Source organism: Dermacentor andersoni, chromosome 6 (assembly GCF_023375885.2).
Source record: "Dermacentor andersoni chromosome 6, qqDerAnde1_hic_scaffold, whole genome shotgun sequence".
NCBI lineage: Eukaryota > Metazoa > Arthropoda > Arachnida > Ixodida > Ixodidae > Dermacentor > Dermacentor andersoni.
In genome coordinates, this window is record NC_092819.1 from 26,165,747 (window position 1) to 26,187,693 (window position 21,947).

General features: G+C 50.4%; 2 protein-coding genes across 3 annotated transcripts in view; one reads left to right on the forward strand and one right to left on the reverse strand.

Moving 5' to 3' along the window:
* Positions 1 to 21,947, reverse strand: part of cher (filamin A protein cher) — a 129,482-nt gene that overhangs the window by 14,176 nt on the left and 93,359 nt on the right. For both annotated transcript variants that reach the window (XM_050170412.3, XM_050170414.3), the window contains exons 20-29: positions 21,612 to 21,865; positions 9,249 to 9,384; positions 8,733 to 8,873; positions 8,496 to 8,624; positions 4,501 to 4,674; positions 3,105 to 3,467; positions 2,330 to 2,611; positions 1,762 to 2,028; positions 1,095 to 1,232; positions 211 to 456 (exon numbers count right to left, since the gene is read on the reverse strand). In XM_050170412.3, coding sequence (XP_050026369.1) covers positions 211 to 456; positions 1,095 to 1,232; positions 1,762 to 2,028; positions 2,330 to 2,611; positions 3,105 to 3,467; positions 4,501 to 4,674; positions 8,496 to 8,624; positions 8,733 to 8,873; positions 9,249 to 9,384; positions 21,612 to 21,865 — 2,130 coding nt within the window. The remainder of the gene's footprint in view (positions 1 to 210; positions 457 to 1,094; positions 1,233 to 1,761; positions 2,029 to 2,329; positions 2,612 to 3,104; positions 3,468 to 4,500; positions 4,675 to 8,495; positions 8,625 to 8,732; positions 8,874 to 9,248; positions 9,385 to 21,611; positions 21,866 to 21,947) is intronic.
* Positions 2,006 to 21,947, forward strand: part of LOC126521752 (uncharacterized) — a 136,668-nt gene continuing 116,726 nt past the window's right edge. The window contains exon 1 of the mRNA XM_055065977.1: positions 2,006 to 2,089. Within this exon, the coding sequence (XP_054921952.1) occupies positions 2,062 to 2,089 (28 nt within the window). The 5' untranslated portion in view covers positions 2,006 to 2,061. The remainder of the gene's footprint in view (positions 2,090 to 21,947) is intronic.

Consider the following 21,947-nt stretch of genomic DNA (forward strand, 5'->3'; position numbering starts at 1 on the left):
GCGTTTCTGGCACTGTGCCAAGATGGCTATCTTCGCACAAAGCCCCGTCGGCCGAATATTTCGACGTACCCAGTGCCGAATCTTGCGAAATCTCGCGAAAGCGAAACCATCTCCGAAAGGGATCGCCCGAGAATACCGCCCCCTTATATTGCGTTCGGAGACCCCCTGCTGTCAGTTAAAATTGCGTCCATAGAGTGTTGAACAACTCACCGTCATCCAGTGGCGCTACGAAGCAATCGTCGTCGTGGCCGCTAGGTGAGACGACCTTTCCGTCGAGGTTACCCTTGGCCCCGTTCATGGAGATGGTGAAGGCCACGGGCTTGTTGACCTGGATGTGCTCGGGCACGCTGCCCAGTTCGATCTTGCTAGTGTCGCCCGCCTGAGGCATCACGTACACCTTGAACGGGCTGTCGGGGATGTGCTGGTCGTTGAACTTGATGCCCACGCGGTACTCGCCTGCGCACATGTGTATCACGGTTTCGCGAGTCAAGTTCTGTCACGATCATACTCATGGAGATATTCCGTACAGTCTGTTCGGAATGATGGCTTTGCGTTGCAAGCGCGTTAAATCATTTTCCGTACGCAGAATTTTCGTGGCAGCCTACGGCAGTGCAGTTCTTTTGCTTTAATGAGGTGGCTATATGTATCACTGTCGCTGCGACCGTTCTCCGCCGGCCTCTTCAGCTCTCTGTGGAGCCTCACGAGATTTCAAAGCTGGGCTAGTTGGTTTTGGTTCAACATTGCGAACAGCACAGACGACGGGACGAGTTGCACAGTGGCCGTAACTGTTCAAGATGTGCAAACCTGCTTATGATCATTTTATCGATCATAGTGCAGGCATTAGAACACGCGTGTGCCCCCATTTCTTTGTCGTTCTAAGCTTCATTTCTAGTACTCTGAGCCCTTTTCCATGTTCCCCTACTTAAAAAATGAATCCTTACCAACTATCTCAGCTTTCTGTCATTCTAAGCTTCATTTCTAGTACTCTGAGCCCTTTTCCATGTTCCCCTACTTAAAGAATGAATCCTTACCAACTAGCTCAGCTTTCTGTCGTTCTATGCCCCCATTTATTCACGTAAAATAAATAGACCCACCGGCGTCCTTGACGACGTAAGAGACGTAGCAGGAGCCGTCCTTCCGGTCCTTGAAGTCGATCTTGGCCTTGGACGGTCCCTCTACCGAAATGGACAAGCTGCCGGCGCCGGCTTCACGCGTCCATACGTTGAACTCGCCTGCGTGGGAGAAACCACCGTAACTGAAAGAGACTTCGGTTGCGCAATGTTAATGTTTCTCTAACCGCAGATAATATTTTTAAAAGCTTCCAGCGTTTAAAGTGAAAAACAACCGAATTCGTAAGCTGCTTTACACCGAGCCATTGCTGGCTTAGTGAAAAATGATATAGGAGGTGCCTCGGCGATTATCCTTACGGCTGATATTTTTACGTCCGTACTCCTTTAGTACGCGTTTTATTTTAGTTTCTTGTGCCAGATTGCGTGTATGTACTCAGTGTTTTCTTCTTGAATGAACGTGCAGTTGTGAGCATCTTAATATTTGCTTGTTCACTTAGTTCGTTCGCCCTATGTAAAGTGGTTCTGTCAGATATTTTGCGGAGAGGATAGTAACGGGTGTTGCCAGAATGAAATAGAAGAGTACACTTCACGACTTCGTGGGAAGTGAGCACCGCGTAACGACTAAATACTTTCGGTATATCCAACGGCTATAAAAATGGTATCGCAGAGGGATCCAACCGCCGCTGCTTACATGATTCGCCGGAGATGCCCCTCTCGAGACCGGGTCCTCCAGCGTGCACCCTGTGGGCTCCGTGGTCGCGGAAGGGTCCCACGGTGAACTGGAACGGCGATCCGGGGATGTGGATGTCCTTGTTGCGAACGCTGACCGTGTGCACTCCGGCCTCCTTGGGCACGAAGTGCACCGCGTACGCGCAGTCCTCCAGGTCGGCGATCTCCGCGTCCTCCGACGATCCCGACGGCGAGGTCACGCGAGCCGCCATGTCGAACGCGCTGGTGCCTGTGGTCCAAAGGCGTGGGATGTGTGAAAGCAATGCAGTCGTCAGCGTCATCATCCGACGGTAAGTCGCGAACGAAACGACCGCCTTTTGACATGCATTTATGGCTCAATTCTGGGCCTAATGGCGTTAAAATGAGAATGTCTGTGGTTTTTCAATACTACACATGCCCGCTTTCATATGCAATAATGAGTAAAAAGGCAACGTTGCCAACCAGTGCCCATTTTCTGATTGAACTTGCTACGAAAAGCCAAGCGTCAGGTGAACCTTAGACGCAATTGTAGACTGGCTGGGATGTCTCACCAGGCATCTTGTAGGTGAATGTGCACTTGGAGCCCACTTCGGCAATGGGCGCTGCTTCGCGCTGCTTCTTGATGTTCTCTCGCTGGATGTTAGAGCCCTTGCCCGTGACCTTGACGGTGAAGGGCGAACCCGTGACGTGGTGGTCGGCGAACTTGAGGTTGATGATGTAGTAGCCGGGCTCGGTGGGCAGGTAGCTCACTTTGAGCGTGCCGTCCTCGTTGTCCTTGCACTGGATGTCGGCCTTGCTGGGGCCCTCCACCGACAAGCTCAGGCCGCCGTAGCCTGCGGCCCGTCATTGAGGCACAGAAACAAGCTGTTATAAGCTTTGTTCTCCTATGTTCCATCGTTTCACTGTTCACACCTGTATTATTTAAAGAAAAGGTGGGTCGCAGCCATTGATGTTTACAATATAAGCTATTAAAGTATGTGAAGGTGTAGCAACGTCAAATTTGTGCTGATAATTCATCTTTAGGCAGGACCCACGAACGAAATCAAGGAGCCCATCGCAGGACACCCTTTGATTACAATGGCGGGGTCAATCTAACTTCGTTTATCTATCTCATGTGAACGTTTACGTCACATAACCATCTTTAATAATTAATAGGCTATTTTTTATGGATACCTTCTTTAACAGCGCTTTTCTGCTTCGCTGTTTACCATCATCCTTATGTCACACGAGAGGAATTAAACATGTTTAAGATGACGTCGACAGTAGTAATCATGACATACTGCGTGAAGTTAAAGAGAAAAACGCGTACGATCACAGTGAACTGACCGGCCTCTCGGGTGTCGATGGAGAACTCGTTGCGGACTTGGGTGGTGCCCTCCGTGAGAGCCTTGCCCTGGACCTTGACCTTAGCAGCGTCGCCGATTTCCCGCTCGAGCACGTTGATCTTGAAGGGGCTGCCCGTGATGTGCGAGCCGGTGCGCTTGACGTTGATCAGATGCTCTCCAACCTCGCGAGGCGTGAACGAGATGCCCAGGTGGCCGTTGGGAAGCTTCTTCAGGAAGCACGGCTCCTCCAGACCCGAGGGCGCGACGATGCTGGCGCTCAGGTTCTTCACGTCCTTCTCTTGGACCTTGAGGGACACCTCGCTGGAGTGGCCCACGGAGATCTGGTTGCGTTTGCGGCCCTCTCCTGCATAGCGAGGCGTTAGAAAAGAACGTGTCAGACTCATCACTTCAAGAGTCTACATAACGTGCTGACAAGTATAATTTTTTGTGACATTTGGAAGACTCAACGCTATGCGCCTATAGCGTGACTCGTCCATGCCCCGCAACGAGGAAAAAGAAAACAAGCCTGTCATAAGGGCGATGCGGAGTGCTTGGCAAGAACGCTTGTTGACAGGTGATTTAGCGACAAACTTGAGCAGTTTCCCGAAGAGGGATGTGAGCTAGCCGGCCTCTTGGTAAAGCCGATAACAGCGGTTTGAGAACTGCCTATTCTCTAGAAGTTTCTGCAAACATACCAGCACGAAGTCTGCCTCGTTTGCTCTAACGCGCTACAGGGCTGATATAGGCGTTAGAGCATTACGTAATAGTTCTGCGGAAAGTGGAGAGAAGTAATCAATAAAGAGAAAATACCCAGACGTAGCTCGACGCAGAGCTATTACGTCAAACTCTTGCCTTTGCTTCAAGTTGTTGATGAATTCGACTTCGCTCTGCCATCTGCTAGCCGCCTGGTTGTAGCTCAGATGGTAGAGCGGCTGCCCCGGAAGGCGGTGGCCCCGGGCTTGAGTCCCGGACCAGGACGAATTTTTCTTCAGCTGTGAGGCTTTTCTTGCGAGCACCAGTATGTCATTTTTTTGTAGCATTTAGCTACGTCTGGGTGGATGTCTCATTTTCCCTTTATTAGGCGTTAGAGCAGTTCTAGGATGATGACTACGTACAGCGCAGGAGCACGAGACGGGCAGCAGTATAGCCAGGCGGGTTATAAGTCAGAGTTGTGCAATTCCAATTAGGTAACAGCTATGGAACCTTAAATGTTGCAACAAGCCCGACGTCCCGCTTCCTGCATGATACGAACTACAGCACTTTTCCTAAAACGGCTCCGTAAACGTTGCCGCGGTCCCCTATGTTAGCACAACACTCGCCGTGCCCAATTCAAAGTGATAATCTAGGCATTGACAGTGAGATCCCAAGCACGTGAGAGCACCTGCTGCAGCACTCGCCTGTGATCTTTGAGGTGAAGGGGCTCCCCTTGATGGGCTTGTCGGCGAACTTAATGGAAATCTTGTACTCTCCGGGCGCAGCCGGCAGGTATGACACGGCCACCGTGCCATCCTTGTTGTCGTGCACGCTGATCTCAGCCTTGGATGGACCCTCGACTGCCACGTTCAGGCCACCTGCGGTCATTATTATTGGTAGAGCAGTATAGGAGACACTTATGTGTATACAGAAGAAAGGAAGTGACACATGCGACACGTCCGAGGCAGAAATATTTTTCAATATGGCTTTGAAGTCACTCTGTTGACGAGGGAAAGGAACAAGCCATTATTTTTCTGTATGAAATTAATTCCCTTGCATCAGTTCAACAGAATCGCTTCGAACTTTTTCAAATCACGTAAATGTTAGAGGGTCGGCGGCCTTCAGGGCGGGCTGGGCCGAACGGCCCGCAGAGGGTACAAATGACGTGATGCTGGGCTATATAGTTGTGAAGACGACACGTGAACTCGTGTTGTCCTCGCAGCTGTCTTAGAGGGCTCCCGTAAGCAGATAGTAGCTGCATAGTATATTGTGGCTGATCAGGTTTTTATGACCCTTTCATCGCGTTTTGTTAGCTGTCTGGGCGATATGCGGGGTACACAACAGGCGCACGGATTTCCGAAATGAATCTGTTGGAAGTTATCGTACTATGTATTCATTTGAATGACTCGGCGCCCCCCTCCCTTTCTTTTACTGCGCTAAGCAAAAGGAGCCCAGCATGGTGCTCTTGCTGCACGTGAAGTATAGGAAGAAACCCTGGAATCGAAGTGGAGGTGATACTAGCGGCGGTCGCGTCGAAAGCTAAGTGGCAACCAAATTTTGTGCAATACTAAACCTGTCTCTAGAACCAGTTATCAACACACTCGCTATTCTCTAAAACGAAATGTTCATGGTTTCCGAGCACTTAAAGCCCGCGATGAAATACCATTCTGTAAATGTCACTGTAACGCATTGAGCGAGATCAGTAAGAGGAACCGAGGAGCTCGATCTTAAGTATCACTAAACATTAAAAGCCAATGAAGCCATAGGAGAATTAATTATCGAAATAATGAGAATTAATTATCGGTTTTAATTATGAAGAATATTTTGGGATTTCGACATTTTTTTATTGCCTCATAGTGATTTGCTATCGTCCATACAGTGCGTGCGAATTTTAGTTTGTAGTAAATAAATAATAAAAGAATACCACCGCAAATATTATGGATGCTACGGAAGACTATGTTCAACAAAATCTGATAAAACTTCGTGCATTATTATATCAACTGCCGTGAATGATCGACCTACCTATCAATTAACCATGGGGTTCCTCTAACACATCTTCGTATCAGTTATTATTTAGATTGTCTCTTTGTAGATTTCGTGTTAAGAAGATAAAATCTATCGCTTCCACCTATTCCTGCTTTGTTTTTCGTTAAATTTTATAATACAACCCACTCACTGACCATTAGTTGTCTACAGAAATAGCAGATGTGACATCTACGTGCAATCGTACCTCTCGAAAAATGCCTCTGAGACTTGAACAACTGTTACTGCAAGTGTTATTGAAACGTGCAGAAAGTCTTCAAGACAATCAGTGACCAATGGTTTGCTAAAATTGAATTCCTTGCGTTTCTTGGTATGGGATTATCAGTTTGCCGATCGCATTACTGCGGACGCATGTTCCAAGACTCCCAGGGGCGTTACCGTCATGAACGTCTCTATGACATGAAGACCTTGCCGAAAGCACCAGCGAGAATGCCCTACAGCATATTAGCAGCGTCCCGGTGGGAGGAAGGGGTTGGGGATACGCGTGAACAAAGGGGCGGAACCGTCCCACGTGAGGCGCCAGCAGGCGCGCACGCTGGTTGTAATAAACGGGGCTCTCGTTGCCAGGGGTGTCTAAAACCTGTCAACAGGCCGCTACATTATTCCCGTCGCGCACTGGCACAGCTGCGGTTTTATTTCTGGAAGGGTTCACCAGACACGCCGGCTATATTCGACACATGCGTACGCACGCACGACAGACCGATGATTTCGGGTTCGGAGAGGGCCTCAACCCCCACAAGCCTTTCCTCCCTCCCCCCTCTCCCACTCTCGATCCGCGGATACCATAACCGCTTTCTTCTTCAGCGTGATCTCACGAAAGCGCCAAGCGATCCTTTCACCACACGTGCACCCTGCTCTCTCAGAACACGGAACCGGGAACGAGGGATGGGGAGGGTGGAGGAGCCTTCTTGTTGTTTAAGTTTAAGACCGACGAAGGTCGGGAGAGGGTTGTTGATACCTAACGAGGGCACCGCAGCTGCGAGGCGATGCTAAAAACGAAGCCTGCCGTCGCGACTTCGAGGAGAGACGCTGATGCTCTGACGCAGGCAGCAGCCGCGCCCAACTGGAAGCGACCCCCAAATATTTCTCACCGGGCGAGCTCGGTCGGCTCCCGATTCGCGGTGGTTGCCTCGGTGTTTTTGTTTTCGACCAGCGGTGGAACAGCGCCGCGTTGTTTTGCCAGACATCGTTCGGAGCTAGTGCCCTGGCCCGTGTCGACAACCAGAGGCACGAGGGGGCACGGCGCCCCTTGTGGCCACTCTTCTCCTCATCCTTTTTTTCCTCCTTCAGTGCCGGATGTTAGCTTTGCCACGGTCCAGAGCTCCCTCATGTTTGCACTGAGTATGTGGCACGGCAGCGTGGGCTCGGGAGCCTGACTGAGAAAATACACGAATCAGGCACGCGTATATATACACACACGGGTGGATTGGAACTTTGTGCTGCCCCGCTGTTCGGCGTTCAGGCGCAGCTGATGGACGTGGCAGTTTTCTAATGGCAGAGCGCGGAGAGAGCGCAGTTGGCCCACTGATGAGATGTTACAAAGGCGCATGCTAAAGTCGCGGAACGTGGCGGATGGACGGGCTCGCGTTACCGTATACTCCACACGCTGCTGCAGTAGGTCTCTATTCGCACGTTTAGCTCAGCTGAGAAAGCAACCACGGTGCGACTTCATTCTCACTCTGGATGTTCGAGAGAAAGTAACCACAATATTGGAACGACATTATGATATCCGGTACATGGGCATCAGAGGCGAAGGCGGAAATGCTTTAGGATCGTCGGAGTAATGGCGAATCGTTTGTAGACGTGTGCGAACAGTACTAGGCGCACTCATAGTACAGTGTATATTTTGAACCTTTTTCACCTTTTAAGACTACTAATCTTCAGATTACGGCCACCACGGCAGCTGAGCTCTTGTATGGAATCTTGTTTTTTTCTTTTTGCTGAATGCAAGATCGCCAGTTTCATCCCTGCCAACGGCGGTGGCATTCCCATGAGGTTGGAATGTGCGGGGTCCTGTACTTACATGTAGGTGCATGTGCGTTAAGGTAGTCTATACAGTCAAAATTATTCGACAGTCCTCCACTACGCTGACTAATTGCACATGTTTGGTATTGCAATGCAAAACGCCACCAATGAGATCTTATATATGCTGGAAAGTAACGGCTCCAGCTCAGAAGTTGCTTCAAATTAAAGAAAAAGGAATATTAGCACGTGTGGCATTGGCCACTACAACGATCAATGTCAAATTGTCAACATTTTGATTGGACTGCGCATATGCAGAGTTGCTCAATGCTATGCTTTGCAACTGCTTGTGCGGCCAGGACCTGCCGTATAGTGCTTGTCCTTGTGCACCTTGTCCTAAAGCGTTGTGCACTGCTTGCAACAACATTTCATGTCAGCTCATCTTACTACTCGAAATAGACATGACTTATCTGGCGCATGCATTCCACGAGCCAGTGCAATGTGATGACTGCTATAATTATTTCAGTGGCCTTCAAGCTCATGGCGTCTAAGTGGGGAAGTGCCAGGTTACCTCCAATCCTAGATTCTCCGGACACCTCACGCTAACCTCGACCAAACAAGCAGCAGTAAGCAGCTTGACGTGGCTTGCTAAGTACAGTACAAACACTCGGGCACGCCCAAACAAACGCATTACCTTTGCCGGCGTCCTTCGTGCTGATGGTGAAGTTGCTTGGCTCGCCGGCCACGCCATGCGTCAGGCCTGGTCCGTAGGCAGTCACGTAGCCACTCTGGATCGTGTCCACGTGGAACTTGAAAGGGCTGCCTGCGAAGCGGCCCGCGCCGCACCATAACGTCGTTGTATTAATCCGATCAGCCGGCGCAGCAAACACCGCACAAGCTCGCACAAGTGTCACAATCTAGGCACACGTACCCTGCACATGCTCGTGGTTGTACTTGATGTGCAGCTCGTGCAGGCCTTCTTCGCGCGGCTCGTACTGGATGCTAACCGTGCCGTTCTGGTTGTCGATGATCACAGGCTTGTCCACCCTTCCCGACGGCATCTTCACCTCGGCTGCACAGGCGCGATCAAGTTGAGTCAGGGAGGAATAGAATAATCCTCCTACACGGGCTATCAGAGCCGCCACGCGTCCAGAGTAGTGCCCGTCTGTCACTAAAGTATGGTTTCACAAGACCGATACCGCATTGCAAAAGCAATGCCGTCATCCAAGAGGCGCTTCTTGACGGATGCATAGGGCTCACAACTAATCTGAAAACCAGCTGCTTATACGCGACATAATAATGCGCCTCCGTGAGGGAGGGTACTATGGAGGCCATGGCCACCCGCGGTCTTGAGCAGCTAGGGTTAGGCCTCGCCCGAGGAGGCGGCACCGTGCCCTGGACGCGTGGCCGCGGCTGCGCTCATAATCCATGCAAGTGGGCCACGCACCGGAGAGCTGTCCTCCAGCGCTCTGCTGCAAGGGGATGTCGAAGAGCTGGATCGGCCGGTACTTTCCTTGCGGCGGCGGTGCGCTGCGGAAGCGGCGGTCGACCACGGTCTTCTGGTGGATCTGCTCGGTGACGGCCTGCGCAAGGCGGCACAAGGGAAGAACCGATCAGGGATTCCACTCTGCGTGCAGCACACACCGCCCTTGGCGCGCCCTTGCGGTGGAAGACACCGGAGCCGGACCGAGGTGGGCCGGCCTCCTGCCCCTCTCTATTTCTGGACGCCCCCGCGCCCTCCGCTTTTGGCGCCCACGGGCACCTCACCCACCCCCACGCCACCACCCCCGACCAGTCCCTTGCCCCTTGTCCTCCTCTCCCGTGGCTGCCACCTCAAGCCCACAGTAAAGCTGAGGTGCACTGCGCGCACGCGCGCGAGATGTGCGCGCGAGCCTGGACCGTGGCCAGCCATGGCGTGCTTCTCTCTGCACACGGAACCTGTAGAACAGTGCGCAAGACAACCAGGCACGCCGCCGGGACGTGCACTGCAGCCGCTTCCTCCCCTCCACCCTTGCTCGGCTGTCAAGATATGATGCCTGCAGGTTCAACCACCTCGGGCGTCTCGGTACTCTCTCGCGTGCCTAGGCTGAACGAGAAATTCGCTCCTGGGTACGGCACTGTTCCGCGCCGCTGAGAACACTGGGTGTCGCCTTTAAGTATTTATTTTAGTGGCATGACTGAATACCATTCGCATGAGTTACCACGCAGGGAAAGCAACGTATATATGTTGCTTTCTCTGCGTGACAACTTGCGGGTAAGGAAAGCCAAATATTTGGCCTCCGGATAGGTCCATGTGCTCTTCATGGTCTTTTCACACTCGAGACATGCGAAGTCTAAAAATCCTACACTCAGAAATCGGCCCTTTGTCTGAGTCAGGCTGTGAACGATAAGTTTTACAGCGAAGCTGCTAGCCCCTAGTTGATCGGAATTTTTCGTGTCCGCGTGCGCGGTGCTCACACAAAAAGGTTGGCCGACCCTGCAGACAGTGCAAAGTGAGGAGCGCACAGTGTGCTGCTTCTACAAGAGGCATCACATGACGTCAGCGGGTGACGTCACGTTTGACGTGATGACGTCAGACGATATTGTCACGTGACGGTGCCGTTCTCGTATATTCGAATTACAATCCGAAGTTATGTCTGCAGTCTGCGTGCAAGTCGTACTTTACAAATTTTCTGACGCAGTTTACTTTGAGAAATCCAATTAGTTCAATAACGCACTTGCGCTTGGCGGAGGTGCTTAGGAGAATGAGGATGTACATGGTGCACTTCCGCACGCGTGCGTACACGCATGACGTACGTATGCACACAATGTATCTGTCCTTGATGCGTGGGCGCTCTATCCGTTGCATTTGTCGCACAACGTGTGCTGGGACTGTAATCGACATTATGGCGAACACTGACCAAGAACCGTACTTCCACCTAGCGGTCGCGACCACTCAAACGGACCTCAAACGGCAGCTGGAAAAGGGATTTGTCTTTGAGTATCCGCGTAACATAAATATGTTTTCTCGTATATTCGACGTACGGACCGAAACTATCATGTCTGAAACTTGTGTGTAAGTCGTACTTTACGAATTATCTAACGCGACTAACGCTAATAGGACTACATTGAAAATACCTTCGATCACAAGCGAACGTAGTGCCGCGTTTAGTAACGCCGCTTAACAATTACGTATGAGCTTTATCGTTTAAACAAAGTGATAATATGACCGTTGAATGGCGTGATATCTACGGCACCAATATTGCTCACATTTTGTTTCTGGCCTCAGCGTACAGAATGACATTAAGGCACGGCCAAGCTACGTAGGAAGTCATAGTACAGTGTGAACATGCGCCCAGCACGCATAACTACATCGTCCATTAGCATGCATGCTTCAATGTATGCATTGAAACATTTTGAAACATCTGCATTGCCATTGGCTTTTATTTCTATTGTGTGTGTGTGTGTGTGTGTGTACGGAAGGTGCGCAGCGTAGGACCCGCATCTGAAGAGCGCACTGTAGGCTCTCCTCGAAGCTACGAGAAGACACTGGGAGAGGAGGAATACCGTGAGCTTCGCGGTCTTCCCGTGTTGACGGCTCCCCCCCCCCTCGCCCCCCCCTCCGGCTTACCGTCGCGAACCAATCTCGGAACACTGCTGCTATACGACGGCTACATCAAAGATCCGTCAACGTGACATGATTGGACCTCGCTCGTGCAAGTCCAGAAGAAAATCAGCGTGAGCTCGCTTGGAAGGGCGACGGGTCCTGCGGCGCCCTTGTATGGTTTCCCGAAACGCGAGCGTGCAAGGGACTGCCCCGCCTTCTTGTTTTGGGGCTCTTAGCACGAAAATAAACCGCGCCGGGCGCTGTGCTGCGCGACGGGCTGCTGGGCGCTTGAAGCGAACACTCCGGACCCGAGGTTGGCGGTGAGGGAGTGGGGAGCGGGAATGGGGGGAGGGGGCGGTGGTACGAAGGAGCGAAGGTCTGCTGTGACGCACGTCGGCGCCTGTCGCGACGTCGCGCTGATATTCTGCGGAGGCTGGCAAGCGGGCAAGCGCTCAGGGTCCCGTTCGCGGGTATATACACGAGTGGCGAGTGAAATACACACAACGCCAAGGGGGTAGGCCCGCCGAAACAAACTCTGAGTATAAAACAGGACACACGGACCGTCAGCTAAGCGACGGCGCGGGCCTCTCTTGCTGGGGGCTGAAACTCACCGCTACATTTGGAAGCTGCGTAATCGCCTTCGTCTCGCGCAGACATGGTCGCTGCTTTTGTCGCGCCTATTTCATGTGTACGGGCTCCGGACCGGTGACGCCATCGCGCTGTCGACAGGGGTTCGCGCTCGTCCCTTCCTGTAGCTATACCGGTGTCTTCCTGTAGATTCATTGCGGTCTTCGCAAATAGCTGGCATTGCTACATGCGCTAAGCGAACGCAAGAAGGAAGAAATAGACCGCCAGGAGACGTGACGCATTCGCATTGCTAATGTGCTGTCGCTCCCTTTCGTTCTTTGAAGGGCGGTGAGGACCAGAAGAGGTGAAGTAAGAGTTAGGTAGTGCGAGGAGAAACTCTCTTTTTTCGTTACACCTAGGTGTGGAATTGTTGGACGTTTTATTTGGCAAGCGAGCTGCTGTTTTCCGACCTTTTTCCATGTCACGTCTTGAATGATACAGTCAATGTTCACATGAAGCTTACTCGCCACTTCTAGTGGCCAAAGAAGGTCGTTGCTTTTGGTTTTGCACTGCGATAGTGTTGCTGCTGGCTCAGTTAACCCTTTAATACAAGTCAACTTACTTTCCAGCCTGCTACCAGCGAATGACATGACGCTCACACAGGCGGGAGCGTCGTGTCTTTCGTTGTCCGCGTCATTTACGTTTCTGAAATAATAACAAAACCACAGTTTTTAGCAGAAGGTACCGCGCCCAGGCACTTCTATTAAGCAACGAATAATATGTTGCCGTTCTCGCTAGCTATGTATAAGGCTAGCGAAACGTACATTTTCCTCTGAAGGCGCCCTGTACGTACAACTCGAATAACGAGAAGCATAGAAAAGAACATAAAACTACACGAACATCGCTGTACAACCGCATGAACCTCAAGAGGCAGTTTGAGAGGTCTAATGTATAGTTTGAACTTGAATAAGGGGGTACCAGCGAAACACAAAGGAGGCTTACGCAAGGAAAAGGTGTTTGACACGGACGGACGCTGGACTTTCAACTGTACTTTGTTGGAATTCATCTTGCCGCACATGACCTCCGACGCATGCACGTCTTGTACTCCTCCCAAGACGCGTAGTTTAATGTAGTTTATTGAATTCTACGTCCGAGAGCAACAGTTTAGCTGCGAGAGACGCTGAATAGTGCGATACTTTGAACTAAATTTGACTACCAGGGATTCTTTAACGCCCACGTAAGTCGAAGTGTACGAATGGTTTGTGACTTCATCCCTGATCGTAATGCGACCACTGCAGCAGGCATGCGAACTGGCGACCTCGTAATCAGTAGCGGAACGATATAGATCCGTCGAGCCATCGAAGCGGATATAGGCGGGCTCTGCGCGCAATGCTTTCGAACGCGTAATTGGCGCAACCAGCTCGTCTGACCATACTTGCAACCTTCAGCCAGAACAAGTGTCTGAACGCCCAAGTCCTGGCACTGAACCGCGCACGGCACTGAGTGAGGAATGGAGCGAGCTTCTGGAAGCCTACCAACGCTCTGCGGCAGAGCGAAGCCACTCGCTCTTTTGTTCAACGCAGCGCTTGTTCACTGCCAAGGCGTTCCGGATCTGCCTCTGATGTAGCCCGCGTACTCGGGACCTTTCGTCTCCGCGGTGCCGCATTCGTTTATACGCCCCTAGATTCTGCGTAGTTGCAAAACGAGGAAAACTGCGCGCGGCGTGAATGTTTACAACGCTCCGGCGAGAGCCTTGAGCAAAATATAGCTTCAGGGTTTGCCGCACTGTTTTCTGGAAAAGCGCTGTATGAAAGCGAAGAAAATGCTGGTAGTATAACAGCTGCACAGTTTTAAATCGTGTCCGGAATTGAGCTGGCATGCCGTTTCCTTGGGACGTTTGCTCTTTTGGCACCTGTCGTATACACATACCCTGCAGTGTCTTGCTGCATTAATCGCCTCCTCTTTACGTGTTAATCGCGAGGCGAAAATGTTGAAGTATTTTATTTAGAACGACATTAAAGGGCTCCACCACTTGTCGTCTATACATAGCTAAGTAAGGCCATCGCCAGCGAGCGTCTTGTCATTCTGGACGAAACATTAGACGAAACAAGTACTGCTTATTTCTTGCTCAAACTGAATGTAGCGTACAAGGAGAAGGACGTTTTCTAATTTTATTTGCTTTCGTTGGCGCGAGGATTTGCTCCCATCAGGGGTGAAATGACGCGTGACATTTGCGTAACGATTCGAGCACGCCTCAGTTGTCATAGGGGCGCGGAACTTTGAACTTGTTGGCGAAGTTCGGACTATTCGCGAAGTAGAATGTTTTCAACGTTACTACAGTGCTTTGCAGCACTATGGCTGCTGCCCAAGCCACATGAGCAGCTTTCCTGTCGTATTATTATCTCCAATGATGTTCACAATGTGAAGGTCCTGAACAAAATGACTAGACCTCATGTGACGCGTTCTCAAAGCGTTTGTTGACTTAATATATGTACTCGGGTAAACTCAAGTGTACAGCCACAACAAAAAACTTCTCGAACGTGAATGCATAACTGTCCCATCTACCGTAATGGAGTACTCTGAATTGATTTCAAACTGTGCAACCTAAATTTCTGCCGAAGAAGCCTGTGCACTTTGCTCTTACCTATTTGCGGTCATCGCTAAAAACTGTGAGAAGGGGATATCCCGGAAAGTATTACCTAGTCGATGATTCGAAAGAGGAGTCTCGCACACTCGAGCTTACCGAGATGGCGAGCTCTAAAGATGAAAACCAGTGTGGCGGCTGAGATCCGGGGCCAATTTTAACGGATGTCAAACTTCGCTGATGTGGTACGACCGCTGCGTCTGGAAACAAAGCCGACGACCTCCTCGCCTACCTGAGAAGCGCGGTTCGTTTCGTTCCACGGTTATGCCATGCGTGCTGATGGACAGTTCACGAATTCATGCTTGCAACAATATTTCCCTAGAACGACGTGCAAGAGAGGAAAAGACGAACGACGGTTCTTTTTTTGAGGGCGCTGCGCGGATTCAAGCACGAACATATACCAACTTTCTTGAGCTTCAGCTTTTCGCATACCTTCTGTAGACCTCACCTGTGCCCCGTGAACTTACTGTAAATACGAAGCCTCCAAAAGCGCTGCACAAGCTATCCAAAGACGACGGCATACGCGCAGCATTTGGCACAAGGGGCGACAGCGAAGAACCCCGGTGACAGACGACTCGGGGGGGAGAACCAACGCGCAAAACGAAAAGAACAGCAGGAGTCGAACAAGTGAACAGCGAGGCAGCGCGTTGCCAGGGATTGTAAGGGAGTAACCGAGCAGGCAAGCCAGCATACAAATGGACGGCGGCATGATTGACTTGGGAAATGGCTCGAAGCCCAGGCGCGCGACCCGCGCCTCCAGGAATAGGCCACGCGTACCGGTATTGTTCGGAAATCTATTTGTAGACGTCGGTCCGAGGAAGCCGCGCTGGCGCGGCATCGGTGAAATGTGAGAGGTGGCGTCGCTATAGACGGAGGCCCTTTCGACGAGACGTCGTGTTGTATGCACGATTAGAAGAAGCGGATGTAAAAACAAAGAAGAAAAAAAGAAAACGTGCACACAAAAGGGTCGAAAACGGCAACACGAATGAGTGGGTAATCAACTGAAATGTTGCGCGAGCGACAGAAAAACAAAAACAAACAAAACTGTCTGCACGTGCACTGGCGAAGGCAGTGCCAAGTCGTCAGCCTTGGACACAAGTGTTCACATTTGAGAGATAGCGGCTCAGGCGTGACAGCTCTTCGTGGAGGATAATCGAAGGCTGGCTTACACGCGTGCAACCGCAATTACTGATATGACAAGCCTTGACGGCAAGACACCCTTCGTTCTCAATAGAACTTCACTATCTTCTAACTTGAGAGTTCATAACGATTAGATTGGTTAACCCTATCTTAATCTGTTTTCAGCTGGTCAGAAACAATTTCAGATAACCGAAGGACGAAATGGCAGGGAAACAAGAAAGAATTGTTGACTTTCGGGGGACGTTTTCTACGTGAATATGTACGAAAAACATAAAGAAATAATATTTTTTGTTTATTTCTGGAAGGGACGAAGCGGTACCTTATCAAAATCGAAGCCTTAACCACCGTTTTTAGCCGCCTGCACATGCGCTCAAAGATACGCTTCGTCCAAATTACAGAGAGGTATGTACAGTACCTCACTGCAGAATTATCTTGATATGGGACATTCTGTATGCTGAATAAACTTGGTACCGATGTTATAACGCCGATTCTCTGATCAACGATTAAAATAGGCAAATATAAAATACACCTGGTTACTATCACGGCCTAATGCATATCGACAAGAACCGATAACTCCGCAGCGGCGGTTGTGGAGGTCAGGCGATGACTGTGCGACACGAAACGACGAAACGCGTGGTTACTTAGGCTCGAATCTTCCGCGAGTGTATATAAAATACAGAGATGGCAAGACGAATTGCACTCCAAAACACCGGATTACTTTCCCAGCGCATGATAGCCAACTACAGAATCTTTCCCTGGTTGGCGTACATGCCTTCTGTCATTCTTTTCTCTGTCTATTTCAAAGCGCGACAAACATACATATAGCGCTCGCAAAGGCGGGATATGCTACTTTGGTGTTTCCGAATTCCTACAGGTTTTCGGTGGCGACCATTCAGCGACCAAAGCCAGCGTTCCTGGCACACCGTTGCCGGTGGCGCAGCAGCGGTAGGCGCACCAGACAACGCCGTGAGGAAAGCCGCTGACGTAATGCCGGCTGCTCTTCGACCGTGCATCTCCCTCCGGAAGCGGAGATCAGTTAGGAGGGGGCGGCGTCTTGGAACCGACGTGTGTAGCAAGAGGTAGGGAGGGGGGGGGGGGGGTGCGAGGTTCTGCTGATGTTGGCACGCTCTCAACATGAACAATGGGGGGGGGGGGGGGGGGGGGGCTAACGGTTCGCCGCACCGCACCGAAGGCCGTGGTGAAAGAGACACGCGTATACTCGGCACACTTTCAAAGATAGGGGACCGTGCCGAGAGGAGGAAGTGTAGCATCGATGACACCTTGACGTAAGGAAGTCGTCAAGCCGGATTGAACGAGGGGCCGTCAAAATAGATGGCCTGGCCGATTGGGGGAGAGGGGCGCCGACGGCTTCGGTTGGAAGCACATGGTTAAGGGCAGGCGCGGCAATCGCTCACCAATCGGTTCCGGAGGCTGTAACCCGCTGACGGCCCCCGGTGATGCAATCTTGCGAGGCGCGCTTCGAAGCGTTGCTGATCAAGTTTGCCTAAGTGCGTCCTTTTTGTTCTTTTGTTTTGAAGACGGTTCCGTTTGCTGCACTGACAGGCATGAGGCGTGAAGGAGATGCTTCTCCACACGGGTTAACACACCGAGGAATGTCTAGTTTTCTCTCGCCTGCACGCAGGAACAGAAATGTAAGCGCATCTCAACAGGCCTAAATACAGCTTGCGTGCGGCTGACTGCGCTGGGTATATAGAAAGGAGCACGAGCACTTTTGCTCACTCTGTGAAATTTTTGACTGAGGACATTTGGTTTCCGTACTTCCAAAAGCAACTTCACGGACGTAACTACCAAAAACTTCGCAAGTACAAGATGTAAAATTATGTGTTAACAACTATTGAACTCTTGCTAAAAAAGAAATGGGGTGACTATCGTTTTGTCAGGGTTCTAATTTGGCACAGTGGTGTGCGAGAGAGAAATTACTGCTCTCGCAAAGTGTTTGAGGAAAGGCTCAGCTATTCGCAAAGGAATCACAGGAGATGAAGGTGGCTATATGGATATAGGATAGCTGTATAACTAGAAGAATAACAGGAGCTGAAGCGCTCAACCTTCGCTTATCATTCTGTGGATAATCGTGTGTATCCGTGAACTGAGCAAAATTTTTTTTTGCGTACAGTAAACAGGCAGCGCGAATGTCCGCATTAATAAACAGAAGAGGCGACCGGGTCCCTTTTAAACAACTACACCTCTTGACAAATGTTCTAAATGTTTGAGGCAGTCAGGTGAACTGCTCGTAACCAGCATAAAACTTGGTTCGCTTTGCCGAGTTGGGGAAGAAACCGAGTCGAAACGAAGACGGAGAAAAGCGTGCTCCTTGCTCTACGTTTTGCCAATAGTGGTCCAGGAATACAAACGTCCTCATGCTTCGAACGGGTCGTTAGTCTTAACGCCCATGGCGACTCGCGCTTTCCAAATCTCCGGAGCATCTCCGACGCAGAACCCCGCTGTTCTCGTTTGAAGAACGATCTGTCGGGCAGAGCGCGGTGCGCAGACGGCCTTGTACTTCTGCTTTTAGAGCCCTGGCGGCCTCGACGATGGGGGACGGCCGTTTTTGAGAAAGAATCCCCCGAGATGAAAATATGAGCGAGGAGGATGGAAGCATGGTCGATGGGTTCCCGAAACGGAAACGGGTCCCGGTCCCTGGGTAGTACAGAGGATTGCAATTAAATGTTTGTGTGCCGCCATCTCGCACTCGTCAGTGCGAAAATTTTGAAACTGTATTGCCCAACTTGCGGTGCTATGTATAGGAACGATACTCAAAATAGAAATACCGCAACAAACACGTTTAGCCGAGCGCAAGCAAGAAATTGACAAAATTCTGGAAGTGTTATTTCTCCTGGCACCTTTGTACAGTCTTGCGTTCGCGCAAAAGTCCAGACATTATTATACCCGGCACAATATGGACATCTCACATTATCCTTACGTTAATTTCACCCAGCAGTAACTGTGTGGAAATTCTTCTACATGCCGAATCCTTAGAACCAAAGTAGTTTGTCACCTGACTCTAAGTAAAAGGCCCCGAGTAAGACATATACAACAGAGACACGCGATAGCAATTTCGCAAGAGCCCGTAAGTTTAGCGGTCTCCTGGAATCCGGAAAACTTGTATGCTAAAATGTGCCAGAACTGTAACGTTCTTGTATTTCATGCATTGTGTACTAAAGATACGGCTGTTTGCGGGCCTCGAACGAACGTATCGAGGCCTAAAAATGGTGCTGACTCGGAAAATCTTCGTAAAAGAAAAGAGAGGGGCAGTATCAGTTAACGCTTAGGCTCCGTGCTCTACTATTGTGGCGTGAACTCTTCTTGATGGCAAACCTGGCAACTGTGCATAAACGGGTATATGTATCACGAGACTGCCTGCATACTACAGGCTCGGGAGCAGTTCTTTAAACGCTTCACAATGACACCATTCATTCTTAAACAAGGCCCAGAAAGACAAACATCTAGGCATTACGCACATTATAACGTTCAGCGTGAATTGCGGAGCTCTGGTAAGTGCAAGGGTGAGCCACTAAGCCTACCTGAGAACATGAAGGGGTAGCCTAAGGGGGAGTGCGTGCTTTGCCAAAACCTCCAACTGAGTCAGCAGGCCGCGGCGAGAGCGCAAAGCAATTTTACTGCTGGCACACATCGCGACTCCTTGGTATAATTAAAACCAAGGAGCATATTTGCTTCAGCTAACAGACCTCGCTAACCACGTTGACGCCAGCCGGGCAGTGCTGGTTTTATCTCTGATTAGGCGCTAGGGGTCGCGCCCGTGATTTTTGAAAATATCAACGTTTGCTTCCTTCACGCCTCGTATATGCGGAATGCCTCAGTCAGTGCCTCTACCGAAATCTGATGCCTTTTCGCAGTTTGTTAATGCCGTTCGTTTATGATTACTTGTTATGTTCCTCAGACTTCTCAGTAACTGCTTATACGACATGACTATCATTGCTTGTCGAATATCTTTTTCTAAGTTAACCTATACTCCCTGGATTGATTGGAGTGTTGGCCTGATGTTGTTCGAAATTATCGCTGGGGAATATTTTGAATGCAGACAGCAAGTAAAAGGTCTATAATTTTTCACTTCTTCGGCTCTCCCTTTTTTGTAGATTATCACCATGTTAGCATTCCTTCAAGTCTCTGGTGCTGTTGAGGTCAAGAGTCACTATTTCCCTGGACCTCGGAACACAAACATGCATGCGCCGCGTACTCTTATGAGCGCTCGCTACAGCGACTGTTTTTCAGGACCCTTTATAGCCACGTCACATCTATCGCTTATAATTCATCGTTACACTGCGAACTCATTACCAGTGGCCTGTCGCTGTTTGGCCATACTCGGCCCTTGCGCCACAAAACACCATATTTATAATGCGAACGTTCGTGCGTCGTGCACTTATCATATTTGACACGATCCCTCTTGCCAAAAATTGTCGTGCACTTCGAGCTCTCTTGCGCCTGTTGTTCATGCAGGGGCCTGCACTATTTTGCGCTCTACCAACGTTTCAACGCGACAGCGTTAAGGGCCCCGCGTCGCAGGAAATCCTGCGTCGGCGTCGACCGTCTTGCGAGCGAAAAATCATTCCGAACCACGCATACCCAACCACGCAAGCACTCCGTGTGGCGCAGAGACGCTACCGAACTAATTGAATTTCTCAGAGTAAAATGCGTCAGAAAAATCGTAAAGTGCGACTTACACACAGCCTGCAGACATGATAGCGTCGGATTGCAATTCGAATGTACGAGGCGGAAGCTCAACTACTAACCCCTTTTCCAGCGTTTAAATCATTCATAAAGCGGCGCGCCCGGTTACTGGCAACATCATCCAACATCAGCCCACGCTAGAGGCCGCGTTTCTACCAGAAAGCTCGCCTTCGTGCATAGCGCTCGCCGCCAGCGTTTTCCGGTAAACATTATGGTTACATAAGCTGCAGCTGCCGGGAAGCGAGCGTAGCAGTCAGAGATCTTTGAATGCTATCGCGTTCCACCCTTAAAGGCGAAGCTTAAGCGTCCTCCAATTTTTTGTTGTTGTTAATTTCTTTTTTCGCTGCGTTTGATATTGTGCTGTAGATGTACGATAGTATGTTCTCTTGCATGTCCGTACCTTATTCCGCTTAATGAATTTTCTAGCGCACGGATGATGTGAGCAAAGCTCATATTTTAAGGCACACCGAACAACTCGTCTGCTCTGTCTACAGAAGAGCACTGAGAGATACATGCAGCAATTTTCTTCGACCTATCAGCGCTTCGCTGGCGGCTCTCTGTGTCGTCGTGCCAGAGTGCCGTCGTGCAAACTGTGACCTGATGCTTGCTGAATATAACGCAAATGTAAAATTGTAAACGCCTGTGCCAGTGGCCGCTTACGAATCAGGCGACTTGTAATCTTGTTTAACTGTGACGTACAGTGTAGAACCCCTACGCGAGGTCACGCGTGCTTTACAGACGTAACAGTCGTAACCTGGACATTGTATGACCTCGCCAGGCATATGAGCAAATAAAAACCTGTTAATCAAACTTTGTCATTGCAGCTGCGTATGCTACGCTTGCTACCTTTATATATTAAAAGTGGGTATAGGCATAGCGTATCGCATCCAGCAGCTTTAGGCGACAATATTGGATGCGACACCCAGCCGACACAGTCCACTAAAAATATTTCACTGTAGCTATGCTTCGGCACTGTGACCGTTGTCACCGCTTTGAGTACAGGTGGCTATATGTGCGCTTTGAGTAGGTTTGGATTTTCAAGCGACCGACCGAAGTTACGCTTTGAGTAGGAGTCTCTTCCCTGAGGCAAGCAAGGACAATAAACAGGCCACGCGACGTTGCGGCACGTGATTATGGCACCAGGCTTAAACTGTTGCGGGACTCACGGTGATCTTGAAGGTTCCGTTTGGCACCGGCTGGCCTCCGAACTTGATGTTGACCTGGTGCTCTCCCTGCTCCTTGACGCGGTAGAAGATGGTGAACGTGCCGTCGCCGTTGTCCTCGACTGCGACGTCCACGTCGGGTTCGGCGCCGGCCGCGTTGGTCAGCGTACACGTGACGGCGCCCTTGCCGGCCTGCTTGGCGTTCACCGTGATGCTGTACTCCTCGCCGATGGTCACCTTCTCTTGCTTCGTTTCCTCTGAAAGGACCAAACAGTGACCAAGACTTAACGCAGCTTTTAACACGTTCTTTGACAGCAGCAGTAGTGGCTGCAGGCGCAA